This window comes from Stegostoma tigrinum, chromosome 1, assembly GCF_030684315.1.
Source record: "Stegostoma tigrinum isolate sSteTig4 chromosome 1, sSteTig4.hap1, whole genome shotgun sequence".
Lineage (NCBI taxonomy): Eukaryota > Metazoa > Chordata > Chondrichthyes > Orectolobiformes > Stegostomatidae > Stegostoma > Stegostoma tigrinum.
Window position 1 is genome coordinate 89,743,183 of NC_081354.1, and position 22,919 is coordinate 89,766,101.

Genomic DNA, 22,919 nt, shown 5'->3' on the forward strand with positions numbered 1-22,919 from the left:
TGCAAGTTCTCCAAGACACACACCATCCTGACCTAGAATTATATCCCACTTCGTCACTGCAGAGTTAAAACCCTGGATCCCTCTAACTAACAGCGCGGTGGATGTACCAACATCAGGTGGATTGATCTCTATTACCTTCTCAAGGGATTATTAATATACATTAAATGCTGGTCTTACCAGCAATGCCAACACCTCATGAAAGAATTGTTGAAAGGTCACTGAACTGGGGTTAATGGGTCTAGGCCCGAAACGTCAGCTTTTGTGCTCCTGAGATGCTGCTGGGCCTGCTGTATTCATCCAGCCTCACATTTTATTATCTGGGGTTAGTAGAGATACTCTGCACTTACTATACTCTCTCTGATGTTGAATCATCACTTGCTTCACTTGTTTTTTCAACCAAATAGAGAGGAGTGTGCCTGCTGATGTTAGACATAATCTTCTTGGCAACATGTCAGGTCAGTGACCATGAGCCTCCAAGGCCAAGAGACAGATCCCAGTTCCTTCACTCCTGTGATAATGGGAACTGCAGATGCTGGAGAATCCAAGATAACCAAGTGTGAAGCTGGATGAACGCAGCAGGCCAAGCAGCATCTCAGGAGCACAAAAGCTGACATTTCGGGCCTAGACCCTTCAGCAGAGAGGTCTAGGCCCGAAACGTCAGCTTTTGTGCCCCAGAGATGCTGCTTGGCCTGCTGTGTTCATCCAGCTTCACACTTTGTTATCCTTCACTCCTGTGTTGGGCCAAGACCTGCTCTAAAGTGGTGCTGTGCTGGTGTCAGCTGGTGCCTCGGGGCAAGAACGGATACTGCAGCCTTCAGGGATTGGCATAGTGTGGCCTTTGCAGTGGAGTCAGTGATTGATTAATGTGTCCTTGAAACGTTCTTTCAGATCTGGGATGGAGTCCCCACTGTCCGTTATAGAATAGTTTTGAAATTTTAGAGATGCTGTAACTTTTTGTTTAGGGGAGGCAATGGCCTAGTGGTATTGTTGCTGGACTGTTAGTCCAGAAACCCAGATAATGTCCTGGGACCTGGGTTCCAATTCCACCAGGGCAGATGGGTGAATTTGAATTAGGTAAATATCTGGAATTAAGAATCTAATGATGACCGTGAATCCATTGATTGTCGGAGAAACTCATCTGATTCAGTAATTCCTTTAGGGAAGGAACCTGCCATCTTTACCTGGTCGGGCCTACATGTGACTCCAGACCCACAGCAATTTGGTTGACACTCCATGGCCCTCTGGGCAGTTAGGTGTGGGCAATAAAAGCTGCCTCGCCAGCAACGCCCCTCATCCTGTGAATGAATAAAGGGAAAAAAATCAACTCGGGCTCACACGGAGGCTAACTGATATGAGAAAAAGTAATTAAGACCTGGATCTTTTACAATCATTTGAGGTAGTTTATGGAGTTCAATGATACCAGTGTTCCCAAATGTGGAAGAATGGGGACTGGATTTTCCCCAAATAAATAGCTCTGAAATAAGATCAAAATTCAAGATGCCTCTAAACTAGCGTACCCTAATTTTCATTCACATCAAAGAATTAAAACTGGAGTTTGAAGTGACGGACATGAATATTGGTACATCTCCTATTTGGAAGAGTAAAGTTCAGGGCGTAGAGTCATAGAGTTGTTTTACATTTGCCAGAATCTTGCAGCACGGATGCAACAGTAAGCAGAAAGTAAGAGTGAGACAGAAGTTGTTCAGGCTCGGGTGGAGATTTTACAAAAGAAGCAATGAATTGTAAGGAATTTGATGGGCAAGGGAACTTTCGCTATGGAAACTAATTCATTATGTTGAACAGATTCATTATGCTGCAGATTATTGCCTAGCAGATGTAACAGTAGTCTAACTGGTTTGTGTTTTATGACTAGCGTTTGTGTCTTGTGTTAGCACTGCCATAACAACAGCTGTACAGCTTTACACCATGTGATTGGATGAAAGAGCATAACATGATTGGAATTCTGTTTCAGGGCTTTGGTGTCAGAAAGAGGATTTAATGGAGTAGCAGCCCTCTGTTTTTCTGGGCCAACGTACACTTGATTTTTTTTTCAGTTTGGAACAAATGGCTTGTTGATTATGTTATACAGCCACCATATTAAGGACTTTAATGTAATTTTGACAACAAAAAGAACACAGCCTTTTGTAAGTTAATTTAGCATGTCTCCAACTCTGTCTAATTCTCAATTAATCATTAGCAATTTATGGCAGCTAATAAGATGTTTTAGTTAAGGATTAACATAACTCAAGTATTTAATTCTCCAGAAGAGTTAATGAATGCAATAGTAAAAGCTAGCATAATACATAAAGTCAAGTTATTGTTGTATCCATGATTTATGAATTTAGATAAATTACTATTGACCCCATGTTATATGTTGAGCTGAGCGGTGCCTTTCTTTTCTATATAAACATAATATGGAAATATTAAACTCCAAGCAGCACGCACACATGGCTTGTCAAGGAATTGGTCTCCCTCTGCTGACTATTTTGTGCACTACAATTCTGAACCACTGATTTGTCCATTGTTTCAGGTCTGGTGACAGAAAAGTGGTGGTTCTTTGGTTGTAGCCAAAGAAAGTTGGACATTTTTATAAAATGAGATACATGTAACATGATACATTCATTATTTTGCAATTCCCCCATTGAGCAGTGACGTCTAATCCCCACGGTTCCCAACTGCAGTGCAATGATCTCACCCTAAATTAGTAACTGTGAAGTCAATGGGTAGAGTAAGGGAGAAACCCTCTCTTGGCTGGACTCAAAGCCAGATGGTTGTGGTTATTGGAGATCACTTACCTGAACTCCAGGATACACATGCAGTCGTTCCTCAGGGTTGTGTACCATGCCTAACCATCTTTAGGGCTTCATCAATGTCTTTTGCCTCCACTAAAAGATCAAAGGCTGGGATGTTCTGACGCTGGCACAACGTTCAGCACCATTCGTGACTTGTCAGATACTGAAGCAGCCTGTTTGTATGTGAAGCAAAACCTAGACAACATTCGGGCTTGGGCTGACAAGTGGCAAAGTAATGATGGCACCACGCAAGTGCCAGGCAATGACCATCTCCAACAAGACAGAATTTAACCATCATCCCTTGACGTTCAGTGGCATTACCATTGCTGAACCCCTCCCGATAAACACCCTGGGGGTTACTGTTGGCCAGTAACTGAACTGAACTAGCTGTAAATACTATGACTACAAGAGCAGGTCCGAGGGTGGGAATTCTTGAGGAGCTCATGCCCTTACTCTCCAGAGCATATCTACCATCAACAAGGCACAAGTCAGGAATATGATGTAGTTACCTGGAAGAGTGCAGCTCCAACAGCATGCGAGAAGCTTGACGCCTTCCATAACACTCCATTTTCCACTGATATAAAGTAGCAGCAGTGTGCACCATCTATGAGATTTACAGTGACGTACCAAAGATCCTCTCAAGGCACTTTCTCGACTTGCAAACAGCAGACAAGTGGGAAAGTCACCACCTGCAAATTCCCTTCCGGGTCAATCACCAACCTGACTTGCATATCCCTGTTCCTTCATTGAACGTTTTTGGGTCAAAACCCTGGAACTCCCTAGCAGCATCGGACAGCAGTAGTTCAGTAATGCAGCTCATTACCATCTTTTTCTGGGGCAATTAGGTGGCCGAGGTGATGCTCACATCTGTCAAACTACTGAAGAAAAATCAACATCCTACAAGTCTACTGTAGATCTGAAGCTTAACTGGAGTAGCCGTAAAAATGGTAAATTCGGGGATTGTAGCCTTGGAATTCTGTTGGTCTTGGAATTAGGGACCACAATTATCTAATGTAGGCAGTTAACCATTGGTAAGGAATTTTCAGACAGTTTAATAAGTTTGTCGAGGAGGAGCAGCTTAGATTTGATACATAATGGGTAATTAGACAAAAGTATATGATTTCATAATTGAAGGTGGTTCACTGATAACAGGACAAATAAGACAGTTGGCTCAGATGTGTTAAGCCAGGCTGGTCACTACTACACTGCAGAGACAAAAGGTTATGGACAGGTTCAGAATGCTCCCTTGTTTTTATTGTTAAATTTGCTGACCTACTACCTTGATTTCATTGAAAATTGTCTCAAATTTTGCGGTTGGCTGGGGTGGGATGAATCATTAATACTGGGGAGAACAGTGACAAGTTATAGGAAGATATTAATTAATTTGTAGAACAGGCAAATAATTGTCCAGTGACGCTAACCAGTAAATGTAATGTCGGGAGGGAAATAGGAAGTTAATTTGTTACTTGAAAGATGCATATCTAGGCAAGGAGGAGGATCAAAGGGGTATCTAAATGCAAGTATACTGACAAACAGCGACACCTCCCAATCACGAACCACTTCAACTCTCCCTCCCACTGCCTGAACAACATGTCCATCCTGGGTCTCCTTCAGTGTCACAAAGATGCCAGCTGGAAACTGGAGGAACAGCACCTCATATTCTACCTTGGAACCTACAACCTCATGGTCTCAATGTGGACTTTTGTGAGCTTCAAAATCTGTCCCCCCGCCCCACTGACCTCATCCCAAGACCAGCAAACCCACCTCATTGACCTGTCCGTCTTCTCTCCACCTGTCCGCTCTGCTATCCACCTCCTATCACTGACTCCCCCCCTCTCTATTTATTTCAGAGCCCCCTTCCCCTCCCCCATTTCTGAAGAAGGGCCCAGACCTGAAATGTCAGCTTTCTTGCTCCTCTGATGCTGCCTGTCTGGCCTGCTGTGTTCCTCCAGCTCCACACCTTGTTGTCTCAGACCCCATCATCGGCAGTTGTGCTTCTTTGAAAAGCTGACCAAAGGATGGTGTTTATTTGTAGATGGATAGAAATGATGATTAGGGAAGTTATGGCATCAAGACTATATTTTGAGCACTCATGCAGTTCTGTTTGCAGTACATCAGAAGGATATAGAGACATTGGAGAGAGTGCAGAGAAAATTTACAAGAATTATATTGATACACATGGAGATATATAATCAGGAAAATATTGACAGGCTAGGTCTATCAAGAAGGCTGACAGGTAAACTAACTGTGGTCTTTAAAACTATGGTTTTTATACAGGACGATGTTTCCTGTTGTGGGGAGGAACATAATGACAATCCGTATGAGATAGTCACCAAAACATTCATTCGATAATACAGAAAAGAAAACTCCTTTTGCACAAGAATGCTGAGAATTTGGAACTGAAAACCGCAGAGTAGTGAAAGTGAATCATAAGATGCATTTTAGCAGAAACGTTTGAGAGAAAAGAGATTAGATGGTTAAGCGGTATTTTTAGATGAGAAAAGATGAGAAAGTCTCAGGTGGCTGTTTGGACAGATTGCTCTGTTTCTGTGCCCTATAACCTATTGTTGTCCTGTGCAATTAAATTTGATTTATCACTAATTATATCTCTTTATTTTCTTGCAGTATACAATTGGACAGTGGATGAAACGACGGATTGGTTAATTAATTTTGTGGAATTGCCACAATACGCCAAGGTTTTCCAGGAAAACAACATTCGAGGAGTTGGCCTACCCAGGTTAGTTTTGAGGGAAACAGTTCACAGTTGGAGAGATAGTAGGAACTGCAGATGCTGGAGAATCTGAGATAATAAGGTGTAGAGCTGGATGAACCCAGCAGGCCAAGCAGCACCAGAGGAGCAGGAAAGCTGACGTTTCCGGCCTAGACCCTTCTTCAGAACCAGGGTCAAGACCCGAAATGTCAGCCTTCTTGCTCCTCTGATGTGGCTTGGCCTGCTGTATTCATCCAGCTCTACACCTTGTTACCTCAATTCACAGCTGAGTTTTCTATTCTGCTGAGCGTGCTGATAATGCCCTTGAAACTGAATATGGAGATGCTGGTGTTGAACTGGGGTGGGCAGAGTCAGACGTCACATGACACCAGGTTGTAGTCCGACAGGTTTATTTAAAATCACAAACTTTTGGAGCACTGCTCCTTCGTCAGCTGAAATAAACCTATTGGACCATAGCCAGGTGTCATGTGACTCCTAACCTTGAAACTACAGGCAGTTAAAAAGTGACATGAAGTTATCTTAGACCCAAGTTAATTTCTCACTTGTTACTTGTGAGGCTTGACTCAAGAAATTTATGAAAAAATAATAAATGAAAACATTTCCGAAGAAGGGTCCTGAGCTGAAACGTCAACTTTCCTACTCTTCTGATGCTGCCTGGCCTGCTGTGTTCCTCCAGCTCCATGCTCTACACCTTGTTATCTGTGATGAAGTACTCCACTTTCCTGGATGGGAGCAGCTACAACAACACTGGAGCTTGTCATTATCAAATTCACATTTGACTCAGTGTGGTATCAATGAGCCCTAGCAAAGCTGGAACCAAAGGTTGTCAGGAGGCAAACTCTCTGCTGACTGGAGTCATACTTGGCACATAGGAAGATCATTGTGGTTGTTGGAGGCCAGTCCTCAGTTCTGGCACATCTCTGTAGGAGTTCCTCAGGGTAGTGTCCTAGGGTCACCCATCTTCGGCTGCTTCGTCAATGACCTCACCTCCATCGTAAGGTCAGAACTGGGGATGTTCGCTGGTAATTGCACAATGTTCCACATCATTTGCAATTCCTTAGATACTGAAGCAGTCCATGTTCAAATGCAACAAAATATGGACAACGTTGGACTGATAAGTAGCAAGTTATATACATTGCAACACAAATACAAGACAATGACCATTGCTGGTAAGAGATAATCTAGCCACTGCCCCCACCGTCAGCATTTTAGCATTATCATTGACCAGAAACTCAGCTGGGCTCACCGTATCAACATGCTACAAGAGCAGGTCTGAGACTAGGAATGCTGTGGCAAGTAACTTGCCTCCTGACGCCCGAAAACCAGTCCATCATCTACAAGGCACAAACCAGGGGTGTGAAGAAGTACTGGGATAGTAGGAACTGCAGATGCTGGAGAATCTGAGATAACAAGGTGTAGAGCTGGATGAACACAGCAGGCCAAGCAGCATCAGAGGAGTAGGAAGGCTGACATTTCGGGCCTAGACCCTTACTGGCGCAAAATGTTAGCTTTCCTGATCCTTTGATGCTGCTTGGCCAGCTGTGTTCATCCAGCTCTACACCTTGTTATCTGTGATGAAGTACTCTCCACTTTCCTGGATGGGAGCAGCTACAACAACACTGGAGCTTGTCATTGTTCAGGACAAAGCAGCCATCAAGCGTCTACTTCCTCTAACACTGGCTCTCAGAAGCAGCGTCCCAAAAACATGACCATTTTCATTTCAAAGGGCAAAAGCAGCATATACATTGGAAAACCACCACCTGTAAGTTCCCCTCCAAGCCACTCACCCTCCTAACTTGGAAATATGTCAACGTTTCTTCATTGTCGCTGGGTCAAAATCCTGGAATCCTCTCCCTAAAAGGATTTTGGGTCAACCTACAGCAGGCAGACTGCAATGGCTCAACAAGGCAGCTCACCTCCATCTCCATGGGCAACTGTGGGCAGACCATAAATACTGGCTCAGCCAGCAATGCCCATATCTCATGAATGAATATAAGAAAAACCAGAGTGGGCTCTTCAGCCCATCTAATCTCTGTGTCTAGCATTTACATGAACAATACTCCTAATCCCATATCCTGTGTGATCGAAAAATCCAGAAATAAGGGGAATTGCAGATGCTGGAGAGTCCGAGATAATAGTGTGGAGTTGGATGAACACAGCAGGCCAAGCAGCATCAGAGGAGCACAAAGGCTGACATTTCAGGCCTAGACAGTTTTCTGATTAAGGGTCTAGGCCCGAAACGTCAGCTTTTGTCTAAAATGCCTAAGATGCTGCTTGGCCTGCTGTGTTCATCCAGCTCCGCACTTTGTTATCTATGATAGAAAAATCCCTTTTGTTTTGAAGAGAAGGAAGAGTAGATGTCATACGTCTGATGCCTGATCGATGTTCTACACACCATTTTACCCTTCACCTCAGACCAGCCATACAGAATCAGTTACCATTTGACTCATTGCTGTTTTGTAAAATGTTATGTGCAAATTGGCAGTTCTATTTTCCACCAAAATGAAGTGACTGCAATTCAAAAGTAAATTATTGTCTCTGATGTATTTTGGGCCATGCTGAAGATTTAAAAGTCACTTTAGATAAATACATTATCTTTCTCTCGATAGTGGCTATTATTTCCTACTTTTTAACCCATCTCAAACGTGAATTGTGATGTTATTGAGCGATCTCTATTTGTTATTGCTTGACAAGAACCTGCCATGATCCAGAGTTTACCAACAATGTCTAAATTGTCTGATGGCCAATAACCTAATTTTTACTGCCTGTACTTTGTTACGTAAGATAATAATAAAACCACTTTATCTCAAAAGGGTTGGAATATGAAAGCAGTGATGTGCTTCTGAGGCTTTATAAAGCTCTAGTTAGGCCCCATTTAGAATACTGTGTCCAATTTTGGGCCCCACACCCCAGGAAGGACATACTAGCCCTGGAGCGTGTCCAGCAGAGATTCACACGGATGATCCCTGGAATGGTAGGTTTAACGTACGATGAACGGCTAAGGATCCAGGGATTGTACTCATGAGAGTTTAGAAGGTTGAGAGGAGATCTAATAGAAACTTACAAGATAATGTATGGTTTAGAAGGGGTGGACGCTAGGAAGTTGTTTCCGTTAGGTGGGGAGACTAGGACCCGTGGGCACAGCCTTTAGAATTAGAGGGAGTAAATTTAAAATGGAAATGAGGAGACATTTCTTCAGCCAGAGAGTGGTGGGCTTGTGGAATTCATTGCCACGGAGTGCAGTGGAGGCCGGAATGTTGGATGCCTTCAAGGTAGAGATCGACAAGTTCTTGATCTCAGAAGGAATCAAGGGCTACGGGGAGAGTGCGGGGAAGTGGAGTTGAAATGTCCATCAGCCATGATTTAAATGGCGGAGTGGACTTGATGGGCCGAATGGCCTGCCTTCCACTTCTCTGTCTTAAGGTCTTATAGTGGGGAAGCAGGCATTCAGCTCTTTGAATCCTCCCCGATCCTCTGAACGGCATCCCACTCAGACCCACCCTCCTACCCTATCTCTGTAACGTTGCATTATCCATGGTTAACCCACCTAGTCTGCACATCCCTGGACACTATGGGACAACTTAGCATGGCCAATCTACCTAGCCTGCACATCTTTGGACTGTGGGTGGAAACTAGAGCACCCGGAGTAAACCCACGCAGACACGGGGAGAAAGTGCAAACTCCACACAGACGGTCGCCCGAGGGTGGAGTCGAACCCGGGTCCCTAGCGCTATGAGGCTGTAGTGCTAACCACTGAGCCACAGTGCTACCCTCACCCTTTGTGTGATTATGTTTTTGTTTATGCTTCAATTAAAATGAACATACATGCATTCCTATTTTCAATATCTGCAATGTTTAGGTGGGATTTCAGCAATGTCAAGTTGTAGCCTAACGGGGTAAAATTACATTTGGCCCATCAGGTCTGCTGCAACATCTTCAAAGTTCCACCTCTGCTCTTCTATTATAGCTCTCATGAAATGAAAGCTAACACTGTATTTGCCTTCTTAGACACCAACTGAATCTGCTTTTAGCCTTAAGAGAATCCCGAACTAGTGCTTCCGATTTCTGAAGCCTTTCCCTGTTTAGAAAATAATCTGTACCTCTGTGGTTCTGGCCTAAACGCATATCCCACAATTTGCCATGTATTTCATCTGTCACTTCTTAGCCCACCCTCCTAGCAACGACTGTGGTCAGGTAACCAGCTTATCGTTTCCTTTATTCTGCCTCCCTCCTCTCTTAAACAGAGTTGTTCCATTGGCTATGACTCCAGTCCCCTTTTTCCTTTTTATTCATTCATGAATGGGGGCATTGCTGGCTAGGCAACATTTACTGCCTGTCCATAAGTGAGTCAACCACGTGTAGACCAGACCAGGTAAGGACGGCAGTACAGCAACAATGGCAGGAGTTTCTGGGGTAGTTCGGGAAGTGCAGTAGAAATTCATCTTAAGGAAGAGGAAACATACTAATGGACAGTTTCCTTCCCTAAAGGGCATTAGTGAACCAGATGGGTTTTTCCAACAATTGACAATGATTGTCATTAGACTCTTAATTACAGATTTCTTTTTAATTGAATTCAAATTCCACCATCTGCCGTGGCAGGATTCGAACCTGGATCCTCTGCACATTACCTGAGTCACTGGATTAACAGTTTGGCAATCATAGCACAAGGCCATCACCTCCCCCTAACTGCTTCTCATTACTACTTCTCCAGTCTCATTTTCCAGTGTCCTCTCTTGGCTCCCTGTTGGCTTTTACACATAGAAAAATATTCTTGCAGTCTTCTTTTCTATTACTAGCTAGCTTACCATCATTTTTCATCTTCTCCACCCTTCTTGCTTTTTAGTTATGCTGTGCTGACATTTAAAGACTTCCTAATCCTCTGGCTTCCCACTAACCTTCACTCTGTTGTATACTTTTTCTTTGCTTTTATGTTGTCCCTGACTTGTCAGCCACGGTTGCCTTGCCCTCCCCTCAGTCTGTTTCTTTGTTGGGATGAATTTCTGCTGCCCTTCTCATATTACCCCTAGGAACTCCTGCTTTTGCTGAGGCACCGTCTTCCCTGCTAGTCTCCTTTTCCAGCCAACTCTGGCCACCTCCTCCCTCGTGCTGGGTAGATTTCTAACATTATTATGGTCACTGTCCCCAGGGCTTCTTTTACCTTCAGCTCCCTAATCAAATCTGCCTCGTTATGATCCAGAATTGCGTGTTCGCTAGTATGCTCTACCACAGGGTGCTCCAAGAAAACCATCTCGTGGACATTCCACATTTCCTTTTCTTGAGATTTGCTACCAACCTGACTTTCTCAGCCCACCTGCATATTGAAGTCACCATCATTATTTTAATAGTGTCTTTCTTACATATATTTTCTGTCTCCTGATTTATTTTCTTCCCCACATCCTGACTATTGCTAGGACCCTGTACTTATCTCGCATCAGGGTCTTTGTTCCTTTGCAGTTCCTCAACTCAACTCTCAGGTTTGCGCCTTCCAACTATATCATTTCTTGCTTAATATAATTTCATTTCTTATTAACGAGGCAGTCCTATCCCCTGTGCCCATCTGCCTGTCCTTTCAATAGGATTCATATCCTTGGATATTTCGTTCCCAGACTTGCAGCTAAGGCTCTGTGATACCCATAAATTGTTCCTGCAAATCTACCTTGTTTTGTATACTGCGCGCTTTTAAGTACAGCACCCTTAGTGCTGTGTTGAATCTCCCCCCTTCTTGTAACTGTCCCTTTATCTGCTGTGCCTGAAGTTAGATTCCTGACCTTCTATACCCTCTGTCCTGTTACTTGTTCTGGAATCTTTAATAACCTCTGCTAAGCCCTGGCCCTCTTCTACCATATTTCTCCATGCAACCAAACCCACCTCTCCGCTTTTAGTTTAAAGTCCTATCCACAGCCCTATTATATTATTCGCCAGGACTCTGGCCTCAGCCTCGTTCAAGTGGAGCCTTTCCCATCAGAACAGTTCCCTCCTTGCCCAGTACTGCTGCCAGTGTCCCATGAATTCAAACCTGTTTCTCCCACAGCAGTCTTTAAGGATAGGACTTTTGAAGATACATTTGTTGATATGAATCTTGGCGGTTACCTTCACAGCTGTCTACTAGCACTAGCTTATGAACATCTGCCTGGAGGATCTCCTGGCCCCTTGCAGCATCTGAAGACCCTGGAAAGAAGGCCCTGGTAGGAGATAAGTACAGGATCTTAGCAGTAGTCAGGATGTGGAGAAGAAAATAAATCACGAGATAGACGAAAGTCACAGTTGTAAGGAAAGACACTAATGATAACAAAGTGTGGAGCTGGGTGAACACAGCAGGCCAAGCAGCATCTCAGGAGCATTATGCTCCCGAGATGCTGCTTGGCCTGCTGTGTTCACCCAGCTCCACACTGTTATCTTGGATTCTCCAGCATCTGCAGTTTCCATTATCACTAATTAAAATAATGATTGTGACTTCACTACACAAGTGGACTTGGAAAATCAGGTTGGGAGCAAAGATTGGAGGAGTCCAGTACCAACCAGGCGCAACCTGACCTCTTAGACCCAGAATTGTATTAGATTATCTTCCAAAAGCATCTGTAACTCCTCCTCTGAAGGTCAGCAGTCTTCCATCTGCTAAGTTATAAACACTGGATTACCAAAGTATTGGAGCACCAGGACAGGCAAAGTGGAAGACAGGTGCCAAAGGATGACACCGGGGTGACAGGTTGACTGCAGTATGGGATGGTTTCAGGTCGACAGTTGGTTTGAATTTTCTTTTGTGTTGGCAAATATTTTTGCATCATGGCCGTGTGGAGTGGTGTGGCGATCAGTGACAGAAAAGCTGAGGTATGGAACTTCTGTGATGGGATAAGGTTACTTCTTACCACAGTAAATGAATTCTTAACAGAGGGTTCAGACAGATGGGAGCTGTCTGGGTGGCCATGAACGTTGCTGTTCCTACTTGCCCTCCGGTTGGTCCAGTTCCTCGTCTTGGTCCTTGTTTCCGTGCCATCTCTCTGGCAAAATTGTCATATACCGTCTATTTAGGTGGCACGAACTGTTCTCTCATGAAGGCGAGATGGTACAACATGCATGTGTTTTGACTGCTGCATCACAGTTCATGTGGCAGCATCGGTAGATAACACTTGTGGCCCAGGAACCATTATTTGGTTTGTCACACCAGTTCAAATATCACTCACACAATCAATGCTGCAAAATGTAAGTGTCACAACTTCTGACATATGGGGCATTAGCCTGATGGAAGTGCTGGTTACAAACGCTGCATGTTGATTCTGGAATCCTTGAATTCTTTTTTGTTCCTGTACATGGCAGATTTGACATAGATGCTGCAAAATAATGTGCATGAAGACAGTGGCACACTGCACTATGGAGAGGCTTCCAAACCTCGTGTTGAGATGTGCTGGAGCTGTGTATTTGGCTGTAATAAGAGATTCTGAAAGGTAACTGCATTGCTAATGCTGCAGTGAATGACCGTCTGTGACCTGTTATAAATACGTGAAGTCACAGTTTAAAAACCAGACTCAGACATTAGTAAAACTTGTAACTTACAGAGCCTTCGGTAGTGTGGGCCATGTCCTACTTGTAAGTTACAGTTGTTGGCAGAGTTTATCAAAGAGGACTTATACGTGTCTTTGATTTATCTTTATTTATTGTCACGTGTACTTACATACATTGAGAAGCTGTGTTTACGAGCAATACAGGCAGATCATAGGGAACAAGGACATACAGACCATAGGATGAGAAACAACTTAGAGGGATACAGATTACGTTGCAGATGGTGTGCAAGATCAGCATTATTTGACGTTAGAGACCCCATTCGCCAGTCTGATAACAGCAGGGAAGAAGCTGTTCCTGAACCTGCTGGTATGTGTGTTCAGGCTTCTGTATCTTCTGCCTGATGGAAGAGGTTGTAAGAGAGCATTACCGGAGTGCGATGGATCTTTGAAGATGTTGGCAGGGTTTCCATGGCAATGAGCCATGTAAATGGAGGCTATGTTTAGAAGGTTGGCTTCCATGATGGCCTGGCCTGTGCACACACCCTTCTGTAGTTTCTTACGGGTCCTGGGTAGAACAGTAGCCATACCAGGCCGTGATGTGCTCGGACAGTATGTTTCTCGTGGTGCATCTGTAGAAGTTGGTGAGGGACCTTATGGACATGCTAATTTCCTGAGCTGCCTGAGGAAAAAGAGACATTGTTGTGCCGCCTTGACTGTTGCATCTACGTGGGAAGTCCAGGACTGGTTGTTGGCTATCATGACCCTGAGGAACTTGAATCTCTCCACCCTCTCAACCTGAGCTCCGTTAATGTGGATGGGGGGGCATGTTCTCCTCCTTTCTTTCCGAAGTTAACGATCAGTTCTTTAGTTTTGCTAGTGATGAGAAAGGGGTTGTTCTCGCTACACCATGTCACTAAGCCCTGTACCTACCTTCTTGTATTCTGACTTGTCAGTGTTAGATATTGTCCTACCACAGTGTTATCACCAACTTGTAGATTGTGTTCATTTAGAATTTGGCAACACAGTTGTAGATCTACAGCGAGTAAAGTGGGGGGCTGAGGATGCATCCTTGGGCGGGCTCCAGTGTTGAGTGTTAGTGTGGAGGAGGTGCAGTTACCCGTCCTCACTGATTGCAGCCTGTGGGTCAGAAAGCTGAGGATCCAGATGCAGAGGGTAGATCCGAGACCAAAGTCTCGAAATTTGGAAATCAGTCTGGAGGGGATAATGGTGTTGAAGGTGGAGCTGTAGTCAATGAGCATTGTTGTCCACATGTTCCAGGGATGAGTGCAGGGCTATGGAAATGGTGTAGGTAGGTAAATTATAGGGAATTGCGGTGGGCTTGGAGACTAGAGCTGAAGTGAACCATGACCAGTCTCTCGAAACATTTCATGATGATGGAGGTCAGAGCCACTGGTCGGCAGTCATTAAGGCACATTGCATGTGCTTCCTTAGGTACCGGGATGATGGTAGTCGTCCTGAAGAATTTTTCCTCCGAGGTTCAAGTTGGGGAATTGCTCCCTGAACACCATGAATGGCAATGGTCTGCTCAGATCACTGTCCCCTCATCCTCCCTGTTCCATCTGTGTACCCTGTTCTGTGTGGCCTCCATGCATTCTCTCAGTCGTGTTGTGTTCCGAGTCGGAATGGGTTTATTCAAATGTGCAACATTGAGAGAGAGCTTTAGCTGCAACAATGAGCTCCAAAATCTCATCACTAGCTCCAATCCATGTATCAAACTGGTTTGATGTCATGCTGTGTTTGCTCGATATAGTTATGGCGGAGGATCACCACGTGTTTACTAATGTTTTCACCAATATGGCATCTAGTGCAACAAGCCACACCACCAGTTTGAAGCTTTGAAAACCATCATACTCCCCAAAAATGGATACTTACAAGCTCCGTGTCTCACCTGATGTCTCCAAAGGAGAGTCTGTTTGAACGTGTGTTTGTGGAAGCACTGGTTTGAGCCTTACAGTGGTGCATTTGAGTTGGTCAGCCTTTCTAAAATCCACCATCAAGCCTCACGTCCAGCATGAAGCTTGGTGACTGTTTGTTTGGTGAGCTGGTCACGTCAATAGAATCGCAGCCCAGCAAGACTTGACACATTAAGAACAGAAAATAATTTGTGGAACAGCAAGATTACTGTTATCTCACTCTTATTGTATGTGTGACTTTGATTAAATTTATTGTGTTTGGTTGACAGGTTGGCGGTGAACGAGATTCCTTTTATGATCTCAAATTTGAAAATCACTGACCGGAGTCACCGGCAAAAGATACAACTCAAGGCATTGGACGCGGTGTTATTTGGAGCTCCAATACGTGAGTGTCCATTCGGATTGCTTGTTTGCTTTACATGTATCATGCTTTTATACATGTTCACAGCAGGGATTCGTTATTCCTCCACCACGTCTGTAACCACTAGTTTGGCCACCGATGAGCAGCCTAAAGCTGTAAGTTGACATTTGTGTGAATTGACATGTAATGGCCAGAAGTGGGAAGCTTTGTGTTTCTGTCTCCTTCATAACTCAACTGAGCTGAGGTGAATTGACATTCCTTACTGCTCCCATTGGCTGATCCCAACCAGTTCTGTATGCCTTGGCTGTTCATTCGATATGTTTGTTGAACCCTCACGACAGGCTTATTTTTGAGAAGTCATGGAATAGACGTCTTTTTGATAGACTTTGGCTGTTGCTAAATTTTACTTCACTCTTGATCGCCTAACGTACAGTAAATGTTAATTATATAGCAAAACCATTTGGGCAGCTAGCGCTGAGAAAGGCTGAAAACAAACATCAAACGGTTATGTTAGAATAATTGTTCTCCATTAGGTGGCACTGTTGCTACACATCTTTCATGGAGCATGGACCATCTTAATAAAACGGGGATTCTATTCAACAGATCTTATAGACGTTTTGCGGAAAATCTTTGAAAATGAGCCGTGAAAACAGCAGTGTTGAATCCCTGATAAAATACAAGTTTTGGATAGTTTTGAACAAATTACTCCGCTGTAGTGGCATGCACCGCACAGCAGTTGATAAGAGTACTGGGCCTTGATACTGAAATCTGAGTCAAGAATAGTCATAATTTGCTTTTGAGTGATTAGAGCACAATTTTTATGAAATGACTATGCTTGTAAAGGAATGTTGCTAATGGGTAGAATTAAGCATTTGATCCACGAAGAAGCCAAACAAGAAACAGAATTTTTGAAATTCATAATTCTGCACAGCTATGAACCATTCGCATTAATCAGAAAAACAAATATAAATACCAGTGTCATCTCCTGCTGTGAAAATCTGAACAGTAAGCATATAAATACCAAAAAACCCAATAACTGCAGATGCTGGAAATCAGAAGCAAAATCAAAATTGCTGGAAAAACTCAACAGGTCTGTCAGCATCTGAAGAGAAAGCAGAGTTAGTGTTTCACGTCCAGTGACTCTTCTTCTGAACTTCAGTTCAGTCCTAAAAAAAATTGCTGTGCAAATGATGAGCCTTCCACATTGTGTTTTTGGTGCCAAAATTGTCGATATTTCCATTTAATCAACTTTTTATGAGTCGTGTTTAATGTTGAATAGTTTTAAAATTTTTATAAAGAATAATTTTGTCCATGAGCAAGTCTTGCTGTAACATCTCAAAACTGAGCTCATTTAGTAATTGTAGCCCAAACCTTAACATATTATGCTGATTGTGCAGAGTTATTACACTGCTTTCCTTGTATTAGAGCAGAAATCATCTGGACAGGCCATTGTGAATTTAACAGCCAGAAAGTTTGCAGGTTTTTGACTAAAATATGTCTAAATGTTTATTTATTCTTAAACAATCAGGATAATGTACTTTTGCAACAAACAGAGTTTTAAATATTTCTCTATTAGTAATGTTATTGGACATCTTGCGATTGATATAAAGTGCTGTGTGCAATTATGTCTTCATACTGAACAAATTTATTATGCTATTTTAGTAACAATCTGTAACTGATCTGAGATGTAAATTTGAGAGGCAAATATGAGAAATTGGAAACTGCTAAGCCTTCATTTCAAACGTAAAAGTCACCTTTAGGAAAATGAGATATGGACAAGAGCTGTGTAAAATCAGAAAAACCTGCAAATGTTTCAGTATGACTATTGTATGTTGGGACTCCTAACTTGCATTCCTTCTTCCAAAAATTATGATCTTCTTCAAAATTGCTGAGAATTGGCGATGGATGGGTTTAAAACAATAAAACCAAGTAAGATTATTGTTTGTTACAATTCTGGCTGTGTTGTATGATAGATTGAGCTTGCCGGCCCAATCACAGCTATTGCAGACTGCTGAGATAAAATAGATTTTGGCCCAATCAGGGCAACATAAATCTTCAGCCATAAATTGTAGTACTGCTATACTGCTAATTCTGCTGCCACTGTTTTTTTTTCAGTCATATTCACTGAATCACTTTTTCTGACAATCACTGGAATCTTTAGCTAAGGAGTACTGAATTCTCAGCTCAGATACTGAAAAGTATTGAATAAAATGTTGGAGCAAATAGTGTTGTGGCTGTTAATGTTATGCTGTTTTCCAAGCAGATTTTCTACGGATGTACCTTCCCTTGCCTGCCATATTTAGCAGGAAGATTGATAACAGTCCTTGTGGCATTGTTTATTTGTTCTTCCATCTTTCACACAAATGTTATCCTTTTCCAGCGACCTGGGTCACTAAATCAACTTCACTCATCTACTCAAAGGATATTGGATGATGGATTTGAGGGTTCCCCCCCACTGACTTGGCCTTGGGTTTAGATTGCAAGCCTCAATGTATGGCTGACTTTGGAAAATCTATTGCCGTAACACATCCTCTGGTATAACAAAAAATCAAAGGCATTTGCCCCTGGCACGCTATTAAATTTGGGTGACAGGATGCTTGAAGAATTCACCCAGAAGTGATTGCCTAAGAAGTTTTAACCAACTTGCCCAGAGTTAGTGATCATTCTTGTGAACCAAGCAGGAAGAATGCTCCGTTTTAGGAGAAACTCCCTCAGGCCCTGCTCCTGTTGTACCTCATTGTTCACATTCTTTGTTCCTAATGTAGAGCCGTGCACTACCAGGAATCGTATGAACGATTCCAATAAGAACTGCACATGATTTTAATTAGAGATGGTTGCTATATAGCTTTTAGAGTTCCTGCCCCGACTGAGAGCAAATTGTGCTGGATTATCACGAACTTATACACCGTTACCAATTTGACAGAAAGTAATACCCCTGAAGGCCTGGCAGCAGTGTGATTAAAACTGAAACCATGATTTTCATGGTTAAACAGGATTGCAGCCTGGATACAAACTCAGCACATCCGAGGGATTTCGAATTTCTGTCCTTTAAACAGCGAGGGGGGAAGTAAACCATTTCCTGGAGGAGAGATCGGCCTGATGAGAGTCATGTTTTTTGATTTGTACCGTGCTTCTTCTTTGCACAGCAGCTAGCTTTGCAACTTTAAGATTGCGCCCCCTTCATTTGTTGAATTGCAGGGAAAAGTCTGTGGCACTTCCGATTGCCATTGTTACTGCAGAGTATTCCAATTAGGAAGTGGAAAAAAGTATGAAAATGCATCAATGGTGAGATCAGTGCACTGGGCAGCTAAATTCAAGATGTATTTTGCCAAACTTGTTGCTGCAGGTGGAGCTAGCCCATTATTTAACTGGTGAGCGTGAATTTCTGTTATTAAGAGTACTGTACCATTCTGTTATAACAAGGTGTAGAGCTGGATGAACACAGCAGGCCAAGCAGCATCAAAGGAGCAGGAAGGCTGACATTTTGGGCCTAGACCCTGGTTCTGAAGAAGAGTCTAGGCCCGAAACGTCAGCCTTCCTGCTCCTCTGATGCTGCTTGGCTGCTGTGTTCATCTAGCTCTACACCTTGTTATTTCAGATTCTCCAGCGTCTGCAGTTCCTACTGCCTCCGTACCATTCTGTTCCCTGGCCATCTCTGTCTCGGACTAGCTGCAGTGCTTTAGTGCAGCTCAGCACAAGCTGGAAGAACAGCACTTCGTTTTCCGCTTGGGAACTCGTCAGCCTTCTAGTCTCAATATTGAAGTCAACAATTTCAGGGTGTGAGGCACTTTCATCCTGCCTTTTACCTCAACCCTCATGCACCAGGCCTTGTTACCACATGGTCTGCTATTACACAGAACCCGTTGTTAGCCTACTCATTGTCCCCATGCGTAGCTGGTCATTCTCCTAGCCAGATCATTATTCATTTCTTTGTCTGTCCAACTATTCTTCTCTCTCTTTGGGCTCCATATCCATCTATCATTTACATCTTACCTGTTCCCCCACCCTGTCGTCTCATTAAAATCTACATTTTCCCAATTACCATCAGTTCTGACGAAGGGCCACTGAACCCGATACGTTAACTTTGATTTCTTTCCCCAGATGCTGCCGGACCTTCCAAGTTTTTCCAGAATTTTCTGTTTTTGTTTCTGTAATGTTGTGGTTCTGGTACTGCCAAGTAATCTAGAAGCCTAGAGGATCAATCCATGAGAGAGTTCTGGTTCACCTTGGCAATTTGATAACTTAAAAAGTTTGATTTTTGTAAAATTGCATTTTAAAATAAAAGCTATTATAAAATAATATCGAGGCGTTACCATGGAGATGTCACAAAACCTTCTGATCTGTCATGACCTTCGTTAAGGAAGAAAACCTGCCACCCATTCTGACTTAGCTGGTGCTGAAATGTTCACTGAAAAGATTATTAAACCACTCAGGTGTGTCAAACCTCAATGCAGGGTGGTTCAAAAAGCTCACCCACAGTCATTTGGTTACTTGAGCAATAATTGATGGCCTGATATCCACTTTGCAACCAAATCGACAAAAATGTGCTGTTGGTGGGTGGGCGGGGGGCCGGTGCGGTGGTATTGTAGAATTCCTCTACCATGCATTGTTTCCTCTTGTTAGTCTTCTGTATTTATGTGCATTTGAATGTGACTGAGAGCAACATCAGACTAGAAGAACATTTCTGAATTAAAGTTAGTGCACTGTGACTAAATATATAATGGCTTTAAGAATAAAGGCAGAAAGTGAAGCAGCAAAATTATTAAATATTACAGCTGTTTCATTTAGAACTGGTATCCTAAATGCCAATTGACTCATTGATCTCAGCGATGTTGCTTTATGCCTTCCAGGTCCTCGCCACAATTGGCTGAAGGATTTTATTCTTGCGGTTTCCATGGTTGTTGGTATTGGTGGCTGTTGGTTTGCCTACACACAAAACAGAAACTCTAAGGAACATGTTGCAAAGATGATGAAAGAACTAGACAGTCTGCATAAAGCTGAGGAAAGCCTGATGGAATTTCAAGCAAGGTGAGAGTAGAGAAAAGGTGGTGAAAAAATCCGGGCCAAGTTGATTTCTCAAAGACAAGTGCAAATGAATGAGCTGTATTCTTCCAGAGAAAGTAGGGATCTTCCGTGTTACACTTTAAATCTTTAAGATAAGTCTCTATATGTCATGAAGGGATACATTCCTGTAAATCCTTGATTTGTGACAGATGTTCATAAAATGCATTTTAATAACCAAATGTTCATGCTTCTACATACTTTTTGCTGTGTCAGTTTGAAGGTCTGCTAGGTTATGTCAAGAATGTTTTAGAATTCTGTTGAACTATGGTTATTTTAACAGCCGGTGCCATTTTTGGACAAAATGCCAAATGGAGTTTAACCAGGGGTGTTTAACGTCATGTAGTGGCCGAGCTAAGAAGGAGTTAAATGATAACTTACAATTGCTAAGCCCAAAATTAGGTCAGCATGAATTCTATTGCAGTGTTTTAAATGGGCACTTAAAAAGCATTGTTTGATTTCCAGTTAAACCTGCTACTTCCAATTAGGTTCTTCCTAATGGAACTTTGCCGTAATTTGGAGAATATATTGCTTTCAGAGTAATATTCAGGCGACTTCCCGATAGTGTCTTTTTCCTGCCGTTGCATTCTCTTCCCTTGTTAGATTTATGACAACATTGTACTGGTCATTTAGCATTAAACTAAACTTATTATATAATGATTCAGTGAACTGACCCTGCTTAAGTCTCCTCAGTTCATGATCTCCAATTTTGTACTGTTTCCCACTGTGGAAACATAGAATCCCTCATGGAGCACGCCATGTGTAAGTAGCAGCTGCTAATACTGTTTATGTATAGACAGCATTTTATTTTGTTTTTCATTTTTCTCACCCTAACGAAGACTGCAGAAAGCTCAAGAAGAAAACCGAACTGTTGAAGTGGAAAAGCAAAATTTAGAACAAAAGATGAAAACTGAAATAAATGATGCCAAAAGGGAGGCGCAACGTCTGAGAGAATTACGCGAGGGTTCAGAGACTGAACTCAGCCGGCTGAAATATGCAGAAGAGGAGCTTGTACAGGTACAAGATCCTCTTATTTTTACATTTTCAGACCTTACGTATGCCAAAGCTGTGTATCCACAAATTGCCAAGTTTGCTTTCAGCCTCAGGTTTTTGAAAGAAAAACAAGTTTAGCTTGTTTTTAAGTGCTGAGCGTAAAGAAATGTGGAGTTGGTATCAGCTACATGAAAACAAGCTTTACGTAATAGATATAGTTGACAAATGCATGGTTATTGTTCGAGCAGCAAATTGTGTTAGTATTGTCACGTTAGAATTTTCTATTAACGTGGCTCAGTGATCAGATACTTGCCTGGGTCAGGTGGTTGTTTGCTTCTTTGAGTTCCCCAACTCCAGGGAGTTGAGCACAAAGCCAAGGCAGGCCATCGTTTTCGGGACAAAGTGAGGAAAATTGGGACATGCTGAGGTTGCGAAAATGCACATCATTGTTTCTTTAGCTGAGCACTTAAAAACGAGCTCAACTTTTCCTTTTAAAAATCTGAGGCTGAAAATAAACTTGACAATTTGTGGAAATTTTCAAAAACATACTGTGCATTTTCTTATGAAATATTAGATTCTTCTTTTTTCACTGTACGCATCCATTGCTTACATCAGAATAAATGGCTGTCAGCAGACATAATTTATCCCAATTTTAGCCTGATCGGTTCCCTGTGATATCTTGAAAACTGGTATTTTTTTTAAGGAGGTGACCAGTCTGCTCCATCAGGAAACTGCTCAGGCTGTAAAGATTAAAGTGACCCCAAGTGTAGGACTTTTCATTGCTACATGACAGCATTTTGTTCTCTTTCTGTTCATGGGTTGAATCACATCTCAATCCAGATTTCCAGTAATAGTCCCAAGTGGGATATATTATGTAAGATAACTCCATTGAAATAGTATTTTGAAACTAGCATTTTGGATTGTAGAAGTTCCTTGGGACCACGTTGTTGGGGAAACGAGCCACAGTCAGCCTTCCCAGGCAAGCGATGATAAGTTGACCTGTTGTCGTTGTGAGTGTAAAGATAGTCGTTTTCCACTGTGAACTTTTTTATAATGCAGTACCATGGCATGAAACACAGGGAAAGTTTTCTGTATCTTTTTCTGTTTGTTAATTTTATTGAACTCAATGTGGTATTCAGTCATTACCTCAACTGTGAAACATTGATTATACATCAAGAGAAGAACTAATTATAGGTTATTGCAGTGCGATAAGTGATTCGAATAGCTCCATTCCCAGTCGTCAGCGATCTAGTCTATAATATAGTGGTCAAAGATTAAGAATGTTGATAGAGAGCTTTGTGACAATGCATAGTGCTCAGAGACACCCTTCGAATTCATCCAGGAATACCATTGAAATCACATACCATTTCAGGGATGTTAAGATTACTTTTGTACAAATTTTACAATGCCAGCCCAGATCAATTGCTAAACTGCTCTAAACCAGCAATCATGTATCCACACAGACCTCTTGCCCCCTCGAATTCTATCTTTGTGCCTTTTGTTTTCTTCCAGCTTGGGTGTCATTGTCTGCTTCTTATTTCACGCTTT

At 42.6% G+C, this 22,919-nt stretch overlaps 1 protein-coding gene across 3 annotated transcripts in view; it reads left to right on the forward strand.

Moving 5' to 3' along the window:
* stim2b (stromal interaction molecule 2b) overlaps positions 1-22,919 on the forward strand; it is a 163,535-nt gene that overhangs the window by 113,684 nt on the left and 26,932 nt on the right. For all 3 annotated transcript variants that reach the window (XM_048532391.2, XM_048532408.2, XM_048532398.1), the window contains 4 exons: positions 5,418-5,529; positions 15,226-15,341; positions 20,168-20,345; positions 21,218-21,395. In XM_048532391.2, coding sequence (XP_048388348.1) covers positions 5,418-5,529; positions 15,226-15,341; positions 20,168-20,345; positions 21,218-21,395 — 584 coding nt within the window. The remainder of the gene's footprint in view (positions 1-5,417; positions 5,530-15,225; positions 15,342-20,167; positions 20,346-21,217; positions 21,396-22,919) is intronic.